Here is a 21496-nt window from a genome sequence, read left to right as displayed (position 1 = left end):
TTCCTGCAGGTTTCGCGCTGGTTTCCGTCATGCCTTTGCTTGGTGTCCCTTCATCAAAGTGTCAGAGGAGGACAAGATGGAACTGCAGCACACACACACCTTCAGAGTCACCATGACCCGCAGCCACCACAATGACATGTCATCTATTAGAACAAACACTACATACGTCTCAAACACGCTTGCCAGCAGTGACCTGGTCACAGAGAGAGATGCTCGCAGACACCTTAAGAAGAACACACGCAACTCGCATCCGGTGAAGAAACTGGACGACACAAAATCTCCAGCTGTGGCGCTTATGGAGCACACCCAGTGATCGCTGACAGACATCATGATGAGGACATTCTCAAAGGGAAGGCAGCAGGATTTTTCTGAATTGTGAATAAAAACACTACAGCTGGTGGAGACAGAGGAAGCCCTGCGGAGTACTGGACAGAGTTAATCAAACTAAGGCATTCATTCCTGTGGATCAGGAACTTTGTATAATACACGATGGATGAATGAATGTGACTATCAAGCTATTGCAGCACATGCAAAACATTTAATTATGCCACTGAAACATTTGTGGCTGTGTGTAGATTAATCCAACCTTGATCTATTTACACTGCTCCAAGAAATTACGCGAACACTAAAATATGTTTTCATCGTGGTCAGATAACCTTTACTGATATACTTTGTGTAATTAAAGTGAAGAAACCAAAATCCTCACACCAAAGTCAAACATAAATTCACAGGCTGTTCCAGCTTGTGTCATAATGTGCCTCGGTAATGTTTACTGGATATGTCTGGATATACTCCTGATGAGATACTGGATAGTATCCTGGAAGATCTCCTCCCAGATTTGTTTCAAGGCATCAGTGAGTTACTTGACAATCTATTTGGCTAGTTGACAGTCAGTCTGAGGATTTCTCTCTGGTATCATATAGCAGTCAGGGTATCACTGACCAAGCAGGTGGAGGTCTGTGCAAGCCTCCAAGGATATGCTTCCCCAGACTATCACTGACCCACTGCCAAAAGGTCATGTTTATCATGGCGTCCACAATCTCTTTAAAAGCTGTCATATTTGCTCAGTGTGCACGGGTCTCACTAAAGGACATAAGACCGTTGTAGGTCTAATTCTAACAGTTTTGTCAGGGGCATGCACATCAGTAGCCTTATTTTGTAGAGCTCTTGCAGTACTCCTCCTCACCCTCTTTAGAGCAAAGAAGCAGATACTTGTCCTGCTGCTAGGTCGTTGCTTTTCTACAGCTCTGTCCAGCTCTCCTTGTGGCACAGCCTGTCTCCTCCTGGTATCACCTCCACACTCTCGGGACTGTGCTGGGATACACAGCAAACATCTACTGGAGGAGGTGGACTACGTTTGCATCCTAAATGGGATGCAGGTACAATTTCATGCAAATAGTAGTGTCAAGGACGCTAGCAAAAATTAAAACAAGAGAAAAGGGTTAAGGAAGGAGCAGTGGTCTGAGGCCACTTGATGCTCCTCCAGTGCAGCGGCTGTGACTTTCATCCGAACTGGACAGACTGATTTCCCTGAAGCTGAACTGACTTTGTGTCATAGTGTGATGATCAAGTGTTCCCTTCATGCTTTTAGAAGTGTATTCCACTCCAAAAGTGTCCTCCCCCCGTTGCCGTCCAGACCTCTACATGCTCTCTTTCCTCCATCTTGGACATTCAAGTGTTACTGGAAACATTTAACTGTGGTTACTGGTTTTCTTGTGCAGAGAACGGACAAACAGTCCAAACCCTTAATAATGTTGTTGTGTAGCGTCTTCATTTGATATAAGGCTTTCTTTAACAATTAAGCTAAAATAGGTGTTTTATTTAATTTCTCTTCTATATTAACTCTCGATAATCAAAGTAATTCACTCATTCTTTAAGTTTGCTGGGATTCAGAATTGGCAGCAACAGCGTAGTTAGTCTTTTTAATCTGGCTTTTACTCATATTGATTACTCATAAAACATTCAGAGATCAATTAAAGCTCAAAGTGATGTCAGAAAATCGCCAGTAAATACGCCTCCTTCTCCCATTTTTGCCTTAAATTAATCAGTTGTCTGGTTTGCATGTATTTGTTGCTGTGCAGTTCTTTCCCCCTTCACACATTTGTTACATGGTGCACATTAATACAGTATTTTTCCTCCTATATTGTGAGTTCACTGGATAAAGTCTACATTAAAAATTCAAGTGCCGCTACTTAGTACAATCAAATGTGAAACATAGTGATGCTATCTACTGAAGACATTCATGTAAAATACCCAGAAGTAAATATGAAACTTGTGGTTGTCGCACAGTTAAGAGTCAGAAAATGACGCTTTAAATATTGTAACCTGTGAGCATTAGGTTTCAGGATGAAGTAAAAACGTTTGATTATTGGAAACTTTTTGATGTTTTATGCACGGACTGTGGTTGTGTTAAGTGTCTTGTTGTCTATACGAAGCAGGATTTTTGTCGTCTGTGGCTGAAATAAAAAAGTTTAAATAATGTGACAGTGCTAATAAAGTTACAATACAGGAAGTACTGACACACATTTATTTGTGCCCCATCTAACGCCTGAATTATAACTGCTGTAGCTGTTAACAGAGCTCTAAGTGTGCAACTTCAGCACCGCAGGGTTGCTTTGACCTTTAGCTCACACTGAATACATTTGTAACACCACTGAAGAGATTCACAACTACGTGAGTGCTAAATGATCAATGCAGAAACAAAAACAAACCAACCACGACATCATGTTTACACAGGTTTGACTTTATTAAGTGACTGATTGGCGATGTGGGACAGATACATCCTTTGTTAGCAGAATCACACAGATTCAAGCGTTTGTGTGCGACTGGACATTCTGGGGTCAATCTGAAGGCAGAGTAAAGGAGCTACCTGCCTTCTTTAATCATACAATATGACTAAAAGGTAGGAAAGGACATTCTTTTAGCTCAGCTGGTATTCATTTGAATATTTAAAAAGGTGGCATCTCAACCATATCCCGTCCTCCACGGGCACCACTGATCTTACAATAGAATATTTTCTTCTTGTGCTCTTTAATTGCTTCATAATGAATCTAAGCTGTCGTAACTTTGAGACTTTTTTCCCCCTTTTGCTTTTAACACAATGAAAATAAATATCAATTTGCATAAGTTATACTACATGAATGAGCCTGACAGTAGTTACCTTAGACATCCTCCTGAGCTTTTAGGAGCACATGGTGATATTAAAGGGGCGAGTAGAGTACGTGCTTTTATTATTGGCCAACATGTTAAAACTCTTTTAAAAGTTCTGTAATGTTCATGTGAGTTTATACACACTATGGCTGCTGTTGTTATTCCCCTGGCATCCGCGTTAGCACCACATTTCTGTTTCATAATTAAATAGCTGTTAAGGTATCATCATGGTGATGAGGTTAGCCAGGACTTCTTAAGAAATGAACACACTAACAGCAGCTGTGACTGGTACCAACAACAGGACACATAGTTTACACTACAGACAATAAAAAGATACTGCTCTCTGAGATAAGACCAGTGGTTCTCAAACCGTGGAGCAGGGAGCAACTGCAGGTGGGCCGGAGAGGACCAGAGGAGAAATGTTTTTAGGAAACATAAACAGAACAAAGAACAGGATGGAATGAACTTTAAATGCTAAAAGATGTGTGGGCGTTGACTTTGAGCACCACTTGCTTCTCTAAATCTGCCACTGCAGAAGTCCCTCTTCTGTCATGCTTGAGCACATAAATACAGGACAGGTACCATGTGAGGGAACTTCTTCGCTGGCTTCCTATGTGTGCATCATATTTTGCAACAGTAACATTTTTCTTCAACATCTCCCGATATATAAAAATACAATAAATAACAACAATGTATTTATAACATTGTTTTATATGTGGGTAAGATATCAAATACCAAAAAAAAGCAATAAAATAAAATAAAGAAAAGAAAAGAAGAAAAAAAAAAGATTCCCTTTCATCTCAGTACACATTTATATATCGCATCCCTTTCATGCTTTCCTGTACATACGCGCGTAATCTACAGCAGACACACAGACTTTGGTCTAAAAGAGCGTTTTTATTTTTTCTGTTTCTACTGAACAAGTTAAAAGAATCAATCTGCGATGTTTCTCTGCAACTGGTGTGCTGACCTGCAACTTATAACAGAATGCAGTTACCAGAGAATTCCTCCAGATGGAGACAAAGGGGGTTTACAGGCATGCGACTGTCCTGCATTAAAAAAAAAAAAGACAAAGGGCTACTTGTGCGTGTTTTATCCACAGAAATTGCAAACTTGCAATATCCTTAAGAGACTGGGTGCTGTTAATAAATCTAACCACAACAGAGAGAAAACCTCTCCTTTTCTCTGCCTCACGTAGACGGACTAAAGCAGCTACCGGAGCGTGATATGTCGACTGGTCTTGTTTGATTTAGGAGGAAAGGAGACAATGGTTGAGAACTGGGGCAGGAGAGGGGATGAGATAACAGTGAGATGCAGAAAATGTTCTATTTGCTGTTCAGCTCCTGTCTTAGCCGGCAGCCCACGGCTGTGATGAGTGCAGCTCCTTTTCCACTTCCATCCTCTGACAGCAAGAACTTGACATTACAGTTTGGAGCCAGTTCTTTAACCGTCTGGTGCATGATCAGGGAGAAGCTACACAGAGACAGAGGATGTACACGTTAGACAGAAAAGCAAAAAGAGCCAGTCTGGTGATACGGTTAATGGGTGTGAAAGTGACACAAGAGGGAGCGAAGGTATGGTTTACCATCTCCTCGCCAAAATGAATCATGTTCAAAAACAAAAGAAAGACAACCAGGCCTCTACTATCTAACCGGGAAACAGGCTTTTCTGCATGGCTTAGCATAAAATAAAAGCTGTTTTCACACATCCAAAAAAGAAATCAGAGAATCAGATACGGACACTGCCTGCAGTTTTGCTTCCTCAGTTTTAGCACACAGCAGGAGCTCATTTCTATCAGCTGCAGTACCACAGTGGAGATGTTTCGGGGTGTGCAGGAGATAGCTACTTGCTAGCTTTGAATTCACAGGAGTATTATCTGGACTGGTTTCACAAAACAATGCAATCAGCCATCACACAGACTTTCCACACGGGATTTGGAGAGTTAATGACAGTTTAAAATCGGATCTGCACCACCATCTTATAAATAAAGGAAAGCTTATGTGTCAGCTCAAGGGTTAAGGCACAATAAATCAACTTGCCACTGATTCGTTCGTTCGAAAACATGTCCAAACCAATGACCTATTAATGACTATGTCTCCTAAGCAGTGCTCTTGTGGTGACACTGGACATAAGAACAAACGGGCAGAGAATATTTACTTAACCTGAGGTTTTTCTCTTGCATTATGCAACACATGCAGTGAATCTCATATGCAGTTATAACAGGACTGAAGCAAGACTCAACTTGACACAAGACTCTCTGTGCTATGTGTACGCTTTAGTTAATATGCTACTTTGACACTTCGGGATCATCCATTTATCATAAAGGATTTTTGCATTGGCTATCTTGCGACTGCTATTTAATGTCAAATGCTTACTTTTAGCTCATTTAGCTTACTTCCAAATAAATTTATCACCATGACTAAGAAAAAAAATACTTTCACAAAACCTTTTAAAAAGTAGCAAAGAATGATCCTTTCTGTTAGCAGCCTGGTGCTCTTCTTAACTCGATGAGCCTACTATCGTTTCTATTTGTCTGTCTGCTGCATAATTATTGTAACTACAAAGATACTTTTTTGTGAAAATGGTGACATAACACAGCAGCTTATGAGGTCATCATATTCCTCTTCACTTCAGTTGCCAGTGAATTATTTTTAACATATGAAATAATAAATAAATTAATGGATTAAACTTACTGTGGATGTAATTTGTACAGGGTCCCGTCTACCCCTACGGTGATGTCCAAATGGTCCAGTCCACGGTTCTCTCTAATCTTATCGACCACTGCCGCCATTCCTGCGCCACATAGCTGAGCTGCACGACGTGACACTGTTCCACAAACCTAACAAAGAAGACATTTATCATTATTGCAACAGCTTTTTGAGCCACACAAGTACATATCAGTCAAACTGAGAACAAATACAGCCTAAGTTTCAGTTTCTCTCCTACTCCTGTGTCACATAGTCTTTCATAAAATAAGGCTAACAAGATAGTATTATGGTTCTCTCTCAGTGTCCAAATGCAAGTCTAAGACTTTGATTACTAACTAACTAACTCTTCTTTACCTCTTTGACTATGATACTGTCATCACAGGTGCTGTCCAGGCCCAAGTGTTGCAGGATTGATCGCACCTGCAGCAAAGCCAATCTGTCACTGTACAAAGACACAAACAGAAAGTCATTAAAAGATGACAAATGAAACTTTAGTAAGGAGACAGGAGCAATATCTTATCATTAAATAGACAACACAATCAGTGGTACGATAGCAAGCGGTGCTAATGGAGTATAATCTCCTGTCCAGATGACTTCTTATCTCGTGGAAGGGTGAACTGACACTCTTATTAGACGCAAACAAAGATAGCGTTCATTGTTTACCTTTCTATCTGTGACAGGAACTTTGTTTCAAAGATGCTTCTGGTCTTTAGGGTTTCAGAAATCTGTCCTCTGAACAGGAATCCTTTTTTGGTCATGTCGATGAGGATGTTCCGCACGATTTCACCGAGGTACATGCCGCTGATCATTTTCTCATATCTAAAATGCAGAATTCAAGCAAAGACAAAGGAAACATAAATATACGGTATTTACATGCACCTCAAAGATAGGAATGAATGCCCTGTATCTTTTCAAGCATGGGTGTGTATGAGGCACCTTTGTTTCCCCGGGTTTAGGGAGAAGTCGTCCACAGAACGGTCGTACTCTGTCCTGATGTCGTCCAGGCATCCGTTGTCTCCAAAAGCTCCCCACTCCATGTTGACACACATCTGTCCCTCATCGCCCTCAACCATCTCAACGTTCTTCATCTCTTCCATGTAACACGCATTACTGCCAGTACCTGTAATCAGAGAGACGCATTATATAGATATAGCACAAAAAAGCTGAATATTTTATAAAAACAAGTGTTACTTTAAGGTGAACTAACCGGCGATAAGACCAACTTCACAGGTGGGTTCTTCATAGGCACAGGTCATCATGGTTCCCACTGTATCATTCACTACAGCAACCACGTCCAGATCAAATTCCTGCAGACCAGACAAACAATATGACGTGCCACAAAAACACCATGATTCCATGTTGTACTGAGTGATGCTGCTCCTCATATCCTCATACCTCTCTCCTCCTAATGGCGTCCCTCAACAGTCCCACCACATCTTCCCCTTCGCAGTCTGTCGCCTTGAAGCCTTTGGTCCATGTCACCAAGATGCCCTGTACACAGACACACACAAGTTTAGTTTATCATGTGACAACTTCATGGATGGCTCAGGCATCAGTTCATGAAATGTTATTTGGCTTTTTTTCCCCTCTTGATGTTGCTTAACGGTGGACAAGTTATGCATAAATCACAGCTTTAGTTTGCAATACAGCCAGTTTAAGACTCTCAGAGTATAGAAGAAAGTACAGGGCTGTACATAAAAGACGAAGAAGCAGGAGTATTACTCACAGCGTCCAGGCTGGTCTGTCGGCAGGGGAAGGAGAAGGTGAAGCCCAGAGGAAGACGGGCATTCTTCATCCCCATGTAGTCCAGGAAGTCACTGATACAGTGCACGATGTGATCGAACAACTGGAAAAATAAAAAAGTGACACATTAAAAATTGCATTTGTAAAGTACATCACTAGTCTTAATGATGACTCAAAGCACTTTACGCCATAAGCCCGTATTTGCTCCTTATCACAGAAACCAGAGGAAAGTCTCTCTCTGCATGTACTGTGATACTTACTAGTGGTTTAACATCCAAAACGCTGCATAATTTCAATTAGAGGAATTCAAGAATGATGCAGTTTAGAGTGTTGTGGTTAAATGTATTATTTTTTTGCCCATGCACTAATCTGATGCATTGTGTGTGAAATGCATTGTTATATTAGGACACAGATGATTTCAAAGACATTTAAAATGATCTGCGTGGCAAATCTGATTCATTAATGGCCACTTGCTTTGAATAATGGGACCTCTGAGAATTACTGAGAAACATGTGATAACGCTAAAATACATAACACAGGCTGTAAAGGTGTTAAAATTATCCTATTGTAAAGAGCATCTGTTAAATATCACTCTCCTGTCCTGTTTCCAGAGGAGTGAGACTAAAGAAGTCAAAGGTGACTGGATAAGCTTAAGCTGGTGCTTAAGGGTTAAGTTTAAAGTTCTCTGTTTTAGAGATTGGCATCGAGTTGACAATCTAAGCCAGTCAACTTTTCTAATTGTCCCTCTCTAATTGTCTGTCCCTAAACTTTTGACCCTCCTCCCAGCTTCTATCCTATTTACTTATCTCTTAAACCAACAAGCCTCACATCCCCCATCTACCATCCTAATCTTTATCCTCTATTTAACGGGGAGATATTCACCAGTCCTCCTTTCGTCGCAGTTACCTGCCGGTATAATTTTACACCGTTAACTCTAGATTACAGGCTGTTTATCTCACCTCCTCCCCTGTGCCCTGCATCACTTCGAGAGGAATAGCGTAGATTTTGTTGTGCATCTCCACTGATCTCCTCTTCCCAGAGCGAATTTTAACCAACAGAACTCTGAAGTTGGTTCCTCCTAAATCTAAAGCCAGGAAATCACCATGTTCTGGACACACAGATAAACAAAACAAGAGAAAGATAAATGACCAGCGGTCAAAACATTCAAACATATTAGGAAAAGACTTAATAGGCAATGTAAGCTTGAAAAACAGAATAAACAGACTAATCTTTTATCTTATGGCCATAGGTTTTCCATAATATTCATACAGTTATGTGGGTACATGTGTGTTGCTGTGTGTGTACAGAGCTGAAGCTGTTCTATTAAGAAAAACATCTTTTTTTGTTAAAGCTGCAAGAGTTGCAGAAAGAAAAGGTGTGAAGTAGTGAAGCCAACGGTTCCTTCTTCCCGAACAGACCTGCGGTCAAACTATCTAGTTTGACCGTGAAGGTTCTCAGTCATCCAGGTCATCGTAGTCAAAGGAGCTTGCAAAGAAAAGCGTCTGGACTTCTTTAAGTTGCTAGAAGACGTTTCACCTCTCATCCGAGAAGCTTCTTCAGTTCAAAGGTCAAATGGTGGAGAGTCCCAGATATAAACCCAGTGGGAGTTTCCCCCCAAAGAGGGACAAAAGGACCCACTGACGGTCCTCTAATCACATGAGCCAAGGTGTGAAAATGGGTGTGGGTCCCAATCAGCCAGGGTTTCGGGTGAGCTCATTGTGAAACCTGGCCCCACCTTATCATGCGATTTCCTGAGGTCAGATGGCCCAGGATGTGAGTGGGCGTTAAGGCGTCTGGGGAGGGATCTCAGAACTGGATTATAGATGGCAGACAGTTGGTGTCGTAAACCCCCGCCACTGTTCAAAGATGGTCGCTCACAGTGGACATCTATGTCCACTGTGAGCTATCTCTATGTCCATCTATGTCATACTGGTTGACATCTATGACATCTATGTCCACTATGTCCATCTATGTCTTCTAGCAACTTAAAGAAGTCCAGACGCTTTTCTTTGCAAGCTCCTTTGACTATCTAGTTGGATATTTTCATATGCTGAAGTGTGTGTGTGTGTGTGTGTGTGTGTGTGTATGTGTGTGTGTGTGTGTGTGTGTGCGCGCGCATTACCTGTGCCGTCAGGAGTGCTTTGCACAAAGGTTGGCAGCATTTTGACTGTGGCAATGTCCTGTGTGCTTTTAGAAAGGCCATTTTGGATCTCTATCTTCATTCTCTGCTTCACCTAAAATTAATATTTTATTGTCAGAGTCTAAATATTGTGAAACGCAAATTGGCAGAACAAACACTGCAGCATCTTTTCTCACCTCCAGCAGCTGTTCAGTCGTCAGGGAAAACTCGGACAGTATTTGGGCGATTTGTCGCGATTGTTCAGCGAGTCTGTAGGCCACAGCGGTCACCATGGCAGCACCCTTTCCACTGCCGCTCTCCGAGAGGAGGAATCGAACATCGCAGTCCGGGACCAAACGTCTGACTGTCTTGTGAAGACGACGGGCATATCTGAAACGCATATGAGATTCTGCTTAACTATGCACATTTTACTTAAGATCAAAGTAAGACGATAGGTACACATTTAACTCCCAAATGCCGGACGGCAATTCTAGTACAAAACTAAAGAGCGAGAGAGCATTTAAGTAAACACTAATCTAAACGGTTCGTCTTTAAACTTATCACTTACTGTGGGTGCATCTTGTAGAGAGACCCATCGATGCCTACAGTGGTTCGGAGACGTGACGCTCCTTTGTTCTCCTTCAGCCTCATCAGGATGCCGGCCAGAGTAGCAGCTACAAGGCTGGCGGAGCGGAAAGACACAATGGCACAAACCTGAGGGAAGACAAGCAAAAATGCATCAAGACCATCCAAATTATTAAGAAACGTCTTAAATATTTGATTTCATTTGTTCCATGGATCTTAATATTTTAAACAGACTAAAAGTTACAAATTAACTACTTAACTATACAATTTCATCTTATATGATTTTCCTGATTTAAGTTCCCTCTCTGAAACCAAAAAGAAATAAATAAATAACTGAAGTGTTTTCTCGGTAACAATACACACATGCTGCACAGCAATGCAGTCGTCCGCTGATGGCTCCAAACCCAGTTTGTTCAAAATCTCTCTCGCCTTGATCAACCCTTCCTTGCTCCTAAACAAAAGAGATAAAAAAAAAAAAAGTTTACAATTTCATTTAAAAATCATTCAATTTTTTTGTCTACTCGGTTTAAGACTGTGGTGTGACTCACTTCTCTATGGCTGAGACGTGCTTGGTCTCGATCTTTCCTTTAGTGAGCAGCTCGGGGGTGATCCTTCCCTCAAACAGCAAGCCTTCTCTGGCCATCTTCACCAGGATGAGGCGAACCAGCTCCCCCATGTACATCCCACTGACCATCTTCTCAAATCTAATGCACAGAAAAGACATTTCAGCTTGAGGTTCAGAAATGCATCACTACTCACTATAGCTGCTCTTTCACAGCTGCCGGTAGCTGTGTTTGTAGCAGCTGAAAGGATGTTTACAGGTTTCTCATGGTTTTCTGGTAAATTAACTGGGAGCAGTTTAAGTATTAATTTTATGATGTGAGGAAAGGTGTGATACTTTTGGTTTGACTTACAGCTGGCTGCCCGGGTTGAGAGAGCCTCTGTCTATCTCCCTGTCAAACTCAGTCCTGATGTCTTCCAGCCTGCCGTCGTCCCCGAAGGCTCCCCACTCAGTGTTCACGCACATCCTGCCCTCGTCTCCCTCCACCAGGTCAATGTGACGCAGCTCCTCCATGTAGCATGCATTAGTACCTGTACCTAAAGCACAAATATGCCCACAGTTACATCGATTTTACACAGACTGGCTACAATTATCCATTTGTCTTCAATTTTTCAAATATAAGCATCTAATTTTTATTTTGCTTCTTTATTTTTATGGACAGTAAATCTGCAATACCGATAATAATGCCGACTTCACAGCGCTGGTCATCAAAGCCGCAGGTCATCATTGTTCCCACAGTGTCATTTACAACTGCCATAATGTCAGCCTCATAGTCCTGAAATATTTAAAAGCCAAAATACATAAGAGAGCCTTTTAGCACCATTTTTGTTCAACTATATCCCAGTTTAATGACATTAACTAAAGTGTGGCACCAAGGGAGATGACAGCAGACACTCACCCCTCGTTTCTTGATGGCTTTGTTAAGCAGCTGGACAACATCCATCCCCTCCACTCCACTGGCCTTGAAACGCTTAGTCCATGTTATCAGAAAGCCCTGGAGACAACCAAAGAAAGCCAGAGGAAAAAGTAAGAGATTCAAGTCTCTGTTGAGTGTTTATTTTCTTGGCTGAGTCTGCAAACTGTGACGACTTGTTACGGGAAAAGGGTGGAGGGAAGTTTGTTGACTGCTTAGTTTACCTCATCCAGTTTGGTTTGCTGGCAGGGGAAGGAGAAGGTGAAACCAACTGGAAGTTTCTTGTCTTTGATGTTGTGTTTTTCCATGAAGTTACCAAGACACTCTGCCACATGGTCAAACAGCTGGAATGGAGGTGGAAAGAGGGGGAAGTTATCTCATGTGGAGCTCAGAATAAGCTGTTTACATGTGTATATTTCTCTGTAAACCTACTCTCGCTCCAGTGCCGTGAATAATATCCTCGGGCGTGTCGTAGATTTCACTCTCCATCTGCACAGTCTGTTTCTTCTCATGGCTCACTTTGACGCGGAGGATTCTGAAGTTGCTGCCTCCCAAATCGAGTGCAATGAAGTCTCCTTTCTCTGTTGCGATGGAAAGAGTTGGAATACAGGGAGAGACCAAAAGTGGGAGAGGGGAAGAGCGAAGAAAACGTCAGTACAGTTCAGGTTCATTTACAGAACACCAATTCACAACAACAGTCTGTGAGGTAAAGATCCAGCAGTACTGTAGAAAACAACAATCGAGTGACCTCCTAGAGCGAACACTTTGCCATGTGGGAAAGGAAAAACTCACTTGTAACACTAAAAAGCGAGTCAGAGCATTTCAGGAATATTTTATTCACTGAAAGGGGCAACACATGAGCATTAGTGTTTGAGACTTCTACCTACAGAAAGCATTGAATGTGTCCAATGTCACTGCCTCATCTGCATGTCTAATATCTGTAAGCTTAAACAAATACAGTGAGAGTGGCCTATAAGGAAGATGAGGTAAAGAATCAGATTATAAGATTAATGTTTGCTTAAAAGCTCCCATCTATAAACTCCTACTGTTTCTTGTGAGCCTATGTTTGTTCATGTGTATGAATAGCTCAGGTTTACTTTGCTCTGTCTGTCCTGCTGTGGCTTCCTGTATATTCATTGGTTAATGATTACCACCACCAGGGGCATTATGATCAAGGACATATATTCACAAGGTCAACAGCTTATCAGACATGGTGCTTCATAGGTAAATGAAACAATTATACGGCTGGTGAAATCCTAACTCCTGACAATACCCTGCATAATAAAAGCTTGTGAGAGGTCAATAGGCTGTTGATGGGCTGTGAAAAAGTACTACTTAATCTCACCACCGATATCCCTTTAAGTCCTATGTGTATATTTAGCTGAATAATGGTACAGTAGTTTATTTAGCGTATCTCAACGAGGAACTTAATTTCTTTATAGCTTTCTGACTAGATAAACAGTAGAGTTAGATAAACCGGGCTGCGTCATCATGGCTCATTTGAATTTAAAGCATACTGACCTTTGATAAAACTGGCAGTAATCTCAGATTCATCACATAAGGTCTGTTCACTTCCTAGCGCTTACTGAGCAGCAAGTCAGTCCAAACAAATCAAGCTGTAACTCTAGAAAGTACAAACTAGGGACAATGTTGCGATGGGGTCACTCCTGCAGTGAAGCCATTGAGTTCTCGGCCGACATCCTTCTTGGAAAATAATTTTTTGTTTTTACAGTACATATAGAGAGATCATGTGGAGCGTTAAAAGTACATGAAGCTTGCAAAAACTGGCTGCATTTTTTTTACTTGGCTTTTATTTTGAGCTCAACTACACAGCTACAATTTTTTTTAATTCTTTATCTTACATGACTGAGACACTGTTGATAATAACAGACCCATTTGGCGTACCCTTTAATTAACACAACTGGGGCAATCTGATTTTGTTGGACCTGATTTTAAAAAAAACAACAAAAACAACAAACATCTAATATCTTCCACTACATGTACCTATTTTTCCCCACAGCTGTTCAGTGATATCTGCGCACATTTTTAAAAAAGCAGGTGATGAAACAGCCCCCAAACAGACTGGTGACCTAGGGAGTACCTGCACTTTCACCCTGTGACACCTGGGATAGGCTTCAAACCCCCCACAACCCTGAATAGACAAGTGCTGTAAAAATCTGTTCACTTTAAATCACCACACATCAAGCTGTCTCTCTTTAAAAATCAGGGAGTAAAATTCCTGTTCACAAATTATTTATTTGTGAATTAAAATAAGTAAAAAACTGTGCTACAAAGCAACACTGGCTGAGCTATTACACCTCGTCTGCAACTGCAACAGTAACTAATTTCCTTGAATTTGTTATATAACTCTAATTGACTCCATGTGCATTTCTGTAAGTTTAGGACCATCTTTCACAGTGATGTCTTCTCCAACAATGGCAGCAGGATTAGTGCTAATCTCTGATTTGTGTGTGTAATGTGTGTCAGGGCTCACAGCTCTAACACTGTAAACTAAAGTAGACTTGTTGCAAGGCAGAAATGTTGTGTTCATTCAAAGAGCTTTGCTGTTAATGATGATGACTGTGCATAAGTAACAAAAGTCAGTCTTCGTTGGACCGATGCTCCCAGAAGTACAGCAAGTAAAAGATAAGGGACCGTCTGTCACCTTGCTCCTGCATAACACACTCTCTACAAAACACTGTCCCATTAAGGTTTTCTCTGAATTTTACTGACCTGCATAATAAAAAGATATTCCTGGATCTGCAACTCTAAGGTCAGTGTTCCTGTTTCTGAGCTGTAAAGCTTTTCTACACTTTCACACACCAAACATGAAGAAATATGATCTAAATATAAATGACCTCATGGACTTTACCAAGCCTTTAGTGCCTGTGGAGACTGGCTTCTGTTCCCTGATACAGTGATATAAAAGCAGGTTTAGATGGACTAACCTGATCCATCGGGGATTGAGCGTACAAATGTTGGCAGCATCTTCAGTGTAGCAGTGGCATTAGTATCCCGACCCAGTCCTGTGACCAGCTCCTTGCGAAATCGCTGCGTGATGTCCAGTAACGTCTCATCAGAGAAACGCATGGAGTACAGGTACTTATCGATCTAAGAGTAAAAATAACGACAAACAAAAAATAGAAATTATTTCCATCTAAACTATTAAGCATCTGTCTGCAATAAATACACTTCTAACTGACACACACACACACACACACACACACACACACACACACACACACACACACACACACACACACACACTGACCAAGCATGAGGATATCGTAAATATGACTCCCTATCTCATAATGATTGGACTCATGCATAAAGATAACCTGCTTCGATATCATAAAATGTTAGATAACCTGTAGCTGGATAATATACCAGTAATGAAGATTTCTTATTTAGCTTTATTCCAAAATAATCAGATCAATTTCTCAGATCAGAGTCATCGCAATGTGTGCACAGGGTCACCTTGGTGACACAGTGAAACAAGGAAGTCCACTGTGTGTCACTCAGTCCTAGCAAAAGGCAACACTGCACAGCAGGGTAGGGTTGTGGTTTTATTGCTCGAATGACAGTGATAAGGCAAAGTAGGAGGTATGCCGAGAATTCAGTCAGACATTATTCTTACCAGGAAAAAGAGCCAGTTGTCTTAAATTGCCTTAAAACATCAAGTCTTGAAATTCTAAAGTCTCCCTATTGAAACTTCCCACTTTAGCAACTGTGCAAAGGCTGAACTGTCTGACCCTTCAGGAACAGCACGTTAAACAATCTGCTGAAATCCAGTGTTACATCACACACTGTGATGAAGCAAAGAGATGCTTTTGTGGTTTCAGAAACCAAAAACAGAATATATTCTCAATTGTGGGTAAAAGTCCCAATCATTTGACCTCAGTCGACAGTAGGCTGGATGTTATGCCTAATGGTCACACAGACATGGCACATAATGAACAACATGTTGCCCCATGGGTATTATATAAAGATGTGGTTAAAGACTTGGTTTGACGACCATCAGAATAGGTTCTTCCTGGTTTTTCCTAATAAGCTGCATAGGCAGAGATCATCCTCACTAATTTCTGATACACACTCAGTCATTTTGTTGTGGAAGCAGGACTAAAATATGGCAAAACCACTCAGTCCAGAAAAAAAGGAAAAGGGTTAATTAACGCTAGTAGGCTTCAAAGGAGGAAAAACTAATTAAAGAATTGTAGATGGGGTCATAAAAGTTGGGGCCACGGCTGCTTTGACTGAGAGGTGTGCTGACAAAGGGAGCTAATCAGTCTGCTTGCCTGGCCTCATTGATCTGGACCTCTATTTGTGGTGTTGAAGGAATCCGGAGCATTTTAATTTGTTTTAATTGAGTTAATTACCTGCCAGAGAAGAGACATGGACATATGGAGACCACCCAAGAAGTAAAATTTTATTCATCTGTTACTTACCCCTGAATAGCAGGTATCTATGGTATGAATGTGCATTACTTCAATTGTGATTATAGATTATACAGCCTGCTGTCCGAGCTTTCCAATGTTAACTTAATCACGGCAGCCGATAAAGTGTGGAGTTCGGGAACCAATGGGTGGCTTTTATGCACAGTCTGTGATTACTACTCAAAAATACTGCAGGCATGGACAAAACTCGCATCTTTCAGTTTGTTCTTGTATCGTCACTAGTGTCACATCTTGCAATGATCTCTCTCAACAATGTTGGCTAAGCTTCTGTAGCTGGTAATTATTCAAAGTCACAGTGTAATGTGAAGCCAGGGAAATGCGACAGCTTACAGGCATCAGAAATTGTCAAATCTGTCACATAGGAATGTCGCAACATCCTCTTTTAGGGGTGTTAACTGTACTTCCTTTATAAATCTGGCCCTTGTGACATGACAATGGCAGTCTGCTGTGAAACAGGAAAAACTGTTGGCCACTGACATGGATTTTATATCACAGAAAACATGTGTGGTGAAACTAAGGCACAAATCCAGTGCAACCAGCAGAGACTTATCTTTCTCACCTGCTTAAATGGTCAGTCAACTGTTATGTAGATGCGACCAACAGCTAGTTTCACCTTGCAGCCATGCATGAATAATATATAAAAGCTTATCTCCAACCCATAGTACTATTCTCATGTATGTGACCATCCTATCTGCAGTAACTGTTAAGTAGTCTAACTGATTCATCGTATGGGGCCTAATGTGGAGTGTGTGGAATAAAGGCTCATTATGTGCACAAGCTCTTGTCAGACAGGAGGGCACAGCTGAGTAAATGTAACCTCTAACCCGAATATACTGCATACTCGGGTTAGAGTATGCAGGCACAGGAAACTTGTTGGATAACGCCAAAAACAAGTCCACACCTGTGCTGGGTTGTATTTTACACCCAAATGTAGTCCTTAGTTAGAAGGGATGGTTTAACAGCAGTGACATGTTGTTGCTTGCAAACGTCCTCCCTTTGTAACTCTACATCTGTTATTTCATTTACAGTGTGCACACACACACACATTTACACGTGCATGCAAACATGTCTTCCATTCTGCTTTTCATACTCATAAGACAGTGATTAGAGATTTTAAATTAAACTAAATGGAACTGATACAGTTTACATGCATTACACAAATATTGATATTATTTAAATGTCTTTGTTCTTCATGGCTGATCTCCATAAGGCTTGAAGTTAAATATCTTGAATTCTTTTCGACCTCTTTTCAGCTTCACGCTTGTCATCTAGCTTGTTGGGGTTATGTCTTGTTTACAGTCATCTTTAGGAAAGGACAGGAGGATCATATTTCAGAGCCTTGTAAATAGTCTGACTCTGCAGCCCTGGCCTCCCCTGAGCCAGCAAAATTTAAATAATTGCAGGTTACAAATGAAACGCAATTCTTTGTTAAGCAAGGAGTAGAGGAGTAACAAAAAATGTTATTCCAACAAATGGAATAATGAATTTTATTACATATTTCTGGAGTTACATATTACAGATCTATTAATTAAAAAGACAAATATAAGCTAAAGTTAAAAAGCTTATGGCTTCTGTACCTCAAATTTCACAACAGGCTCACTCTAAAGGAACAACCTAAAGGTTTGTGGGGCTCGAACAGTCCTCCAAGCTATAACAAGACAGGCCCAAAATCTTACAGAACGAGAAGCCTTTATCAGGAAGCACGGGAAAATCTCCCAAACAAGAGATGAAAGACTTTAGCTGCAACAAAAGGCCTTAAGAAAGTCCATGCAGTGGGGGTCAAACGTTTGGTTAAGGACATTTTTGTTATTGTGATGGAAATCGGTTCCTAATTTCGCCAACAGTGTTTTGAAAAAGTGTAATCTTTAACTTTTCACCCAATTTTGGAAGTCAGCTCATCTTTTATCCATTTCGCTATGCATGTGTGTATACTGCACATGTCCTAGACTCTACTGATCAGTACTGATTCAGGTGGCCTGCGCAGTCTGTTTCAGTTTATTTAGTATCTAACCCAATATTTTCGCTTGAGTATCATATTCAGAACGTGAATAACTGCTGAAAGGCTAAGTGGCACTTTTTAATAATGAAAACTGCACAGGCCAAAAGAGTGCAGGCTCGCCAATAGAGGGAGTCTTCTTAAAGTTATCTTTCACCCATTAGAAAGCTTGCAGTAAGCTGATATTTAGAGTCTACTTTTTGTGAATGGAGAAATGAAAGCATTTCTTTATTTAGTGCAGCTCTTGTGCACTGCACTGACTGTCAGCTGATGTAAATAGATCCATTCAGGTTTGCAGCTCTGAGCTATTTAATCTTCCAACTGCTGGCAGCCCAGCCAGTTAGCCCGCAGTGCTGCTTCAACATCTCCTATCATCAGAGGATCTCCTCATGTTCTGATTTCTAGATTTTGTTTTTAACTGCTGCTGGCAGGAACTTTGTAACGGTAAAAGCAACAGTTGCATAAGCATTCATACAACATATGAATGCTTATAGGTGGCAGAGGTTTCAAACTCTCTGCCACCTACCCTTGCTGTATGTTTGCTGTTGGCTAACATACTTGCATGAGACTGCTTTTTATTCTGTTGCCTTGTTTAAAACAATGTGCCCAATTAGCTAAGTGAATAGGGGGGCATTCTCTCCTCTACTTAAATAACAATGTGTTCTCAGCTGTCCTGCCTGATGCTCAGCTACAAAGGAGGAGGATTAAAAAGTTGCTTCACACTAACCTAAATGAAATCCCCTCCAAAATCTGACTAACTATTACTTGTACAGTTCCTTTCAAAGAAAAGAAAAAACATCTCTGACTCAGCAAAAATTCATGTCTAAGCATTTCATCGTATCAGGACACTATCTGATACGATATTGCTCATAAATAAAAAATATCTCCGCTGCCGTTTGTAGAGAAAATAGGTGTGTGTGATGACTAAGACTGTTTAGATTTCACGACCAACTTCATTTTCTTATTTGTACAGTTTCCCTTTTTGAGGAGACAGGAGGCAAGAGTTTGTAAAGGCCCTTCAACACACCTCTAAAACAGCTTTCTGTGCCTCCGCCCAGAGCTCGGTGCAAGTTTCAGGAAGAGGTCACACTCTCTGCCACTGCTTCCCTCCCTCCTTCTCATTCTCCCTTTTGTTTGCATTCCTTCTCTCAACAATGCCTTGCTCTCCTCCTCACCACGAGGTGGCTCAGGGAAGCATTGAAACATGACTCCACTGTGTGTACGTGTGCGCACACAAGAAATTGTGCGCACGCATCCTCACCATGTGGAAAAATACCATCCTCTACAATGCCCCCTGCTGCAGCTTCCCTTTTTCAACTCCGTGTACATAGACGTACTCGCACGATGTACTCTGGATGACCTACCAGCTGCAGCGGGAACGTACGGTCAAGGACACGGCGGTGAATTGGGTTGACCGGAGAGACAATCAGCTGATCGAGTCTCTTTGGCAACCACAGGTCATCTAGAAACTCATTATTGATCAGATTGTGTGTACACGTTTAATTATAGCTGCTCAAATATTGAACTGCATGTTTGACAATTTCACAACTAGAGAAAGTGGTACACAAACCCTGCTCTTATAAAAGCTACAAAATAGCTGGCGTTGTGTGCCTGTCTGTGTATGCGTGTGTGGGTGTAAGCCTCCTCCTGCTGTCCACCTGTGGTCACATGGTTCAAAGCTGGCCTATTTTAGGGAAGCAGGGAGAGGAAGAGAGCAGGAGTAAAAAGGGAGGGAGATGTGTTGTATTACATCAGATCCTGGCTGCTGATTCATGTCTTTTACCTTTACAGACTGCACTCTGACTTTAGTGCAGCACAGCAGGCACAGCTGGAGACAACAGGGCCCCGTGTGAACAGACCACACAGATTAGCTCGAATAAGAATAGGAAAGTGTGAATGGAAGAAGGAAGTGTGATAACAGACTTGTTGCTGAATCTGCAGCTTGTGTGTGACACGACAAGCGACCTTAAATGGACACCGTGCCGTGTGAAATTTAAGCACACGATGAGAAACGGCAATTTTAAATTTAGACACGAAGACTAAAAACTGTGACACCAGTGGGCCTGGTAGTAATTTAACCTCCTCTGACTAAGTTTTACTGTTTCGTAACTATGGCGACCAGATTTTATGGTGCATTCAATGAAGAGGTGCTGGAAACTGATTGGAAAAGATCAACTTTTTGATCTCACTCTCTCACACACACCTCTCTGAGGACAACTAAATCTGGTCCTAATGATCAGACAGACTTCTTTAAGTTTCCTGAAGTGTACATCACATCACTTTTAAATAGGGACACATGAACACACCATGAATAATTCAACCTATTCAAGGCCTCCTCGGCCGGGCCGTACCGAACCCCTTCGGGCTCCACTGAAGGTAAATTAAAGTGTGGGTATTTTTTTAACAAGAATATAATAGAAACTCTGTGACCCCTGAAGTAACTTCTACCCATTCATCCTGTGCTCATGCGTCCTTTCATCCTTGCAGCTCACTTCCTCTCTTGCTCTTTGCCACGCCCCCTCACATCTTCTATCACGGCAAAAACGTTACTCATGTTGTGACTACATTTTACTACGCACACACACCTCCCTGTGCAGTTTGTCACGTCTCACTAGGCCGGGGTCATTCCCTTTAAAACGCGTGTCTGTGAAAATGACACGGGTCCGAGAAATCGGTCTGTTCTCGCGACAGGATGAAGCTTTCTTTCACTTCCTCGAAGAAATGTACCCGTGTGGTGGAAAAACTTATGATGGAGATACCTAGTAAACCCAGTGACCTCTACAACACATGTGCTTCTCTCATCTTTTATAAGCTCGTCTTCTTCGTGTATCTAAGACAAACAAACAGAATCAAAAAGGGAGGAAAGAGGTAAACACTCACCTTTTTAACCTGGTCATCCTTGAGCTCAGTGAAGTAATAGGCTAGTAGCTGAGCCGCAATCATTCTGCTGCTTGTTCTCGCTCTGTCTCTCTCACACACTCATACAGACTCACTCAAACGCTTCCTCAGTCTCTCACACGCCTTAACCTGCAGATGGATTTAAAAAACTCCAAAGATAAGAAAGTTAACTCAGACTTTTCTCTGCCCCTGTTTCGTAAATATAATCTGCAAGAGGTATAAAGATATCCCGAGTCTAGTCTAGTGTGGTTTAAAATAGCCGGAGCTCCTTCATGTGTGGCTAAGACTCTAACTCTTCCTTCTCTGTGCATGTGAGTCAAGCCAGGAAGCATGAATGATACAGCAAGTTTGGCTGTGGGAGGCAGAGA

The 21496-nt window shown here is 41.5% G+C and overlaps 2 protein-coding genes across 3 annotated transcripts in view; one reads left to right on the top strand and one right to left on the bottom strand.

Moving 5' to 3' along the window:
• tacr2 (tachykinin receptor 2) overlaps positions 1-4257 on the top strand; it is a 14894-nt gene extending 10637 nt beyond the window's left edge. For both annotated transcript variants that reach the window (XM_042213930.1, XM_014340348.2), the window contains one exon: positions 10-4257. In XM_042213930.1, the coding sequence (XP_042069864.1) occupies positions 10-313 (304 nt within the window). In that variant the 3' untranslated portion in view covers positions 314-4257. The remainder of the gene's footprint in view (positions 1-9) is intronic.
• Positions 4058-21496, bottom strand: LOC102311208 (hexokinase-1). The gene is made up of 21 exons (XM_005915109.3): positions 21111-21496; positions 14729-14891; positions 12213-12361; positions 12005-12124; positions 11766-11861; positions 11543-11642; positions 11220-11403; positions 10854-11009; positions 10669-10756; positions 10289-10434; positions 9918-10110; positions 9724-9835; positions 8561-8709; positions 7585-7704; positions 7254-7349; positions 7066-7165; positions 6795-6978; positions 6522-6677; positions 6213-6300; positions 5844-5989; positions 4058-4623 (listed from the first exon to the last, which is right to left on the bottom strand). The coding sequence occupies exons 1-21, from the start codon at positions 21171-21173 to the stop codon at positions 4476-4478; spliced, it is 2757 nt and encodes a 918-aa protein (XP_005915171.1). The 5' UTR covers positions 21174-21496; the 3' UTR covers positions 4058-4475.

Source organism: Haplochromis burtoni, unplaced genomic scaffold, assembly GCF_018398535.1.
Source record: "Haplochromis burtoni strain Fernald_Lab_line unplaced genomic scaffold, NCSU_Asbu1 Contig_11, whole genome shotgun sequence".
Lineage (NCBI taxonomy): Eukaryota > Metazoa > Chordata > Actinopteri > Cichliformes > Cichlidae > Haplochromis > Haplochromis burtoni.
This window is presented reverse-complemented; position numbering and strand designations above follow the sequence as displayed.

Coding starts and splice junctions, on each gene's coding strand:
- LOC102311208 (XM_005915109.3), bottom strand. CDS start 21,173: ATGATTGCGGCTCAGCTACTAGCCTATTACTTCACTGAGCTCAAGGAT. Junction 12,125..12,212: donor TTCACGGCACTGGAGCGAGA/GTAGGTTTACAG, acceptor CCTCCATTCCAG/CTGTTTGACCATGTGGCAGA. Junction 11,404..11,542: donor TGAAGTCGGCATTATTATCG/GTATTGCAGATT, acceptor TTTGTGCTTTAG/GTACAGGTACTAATGCATGC.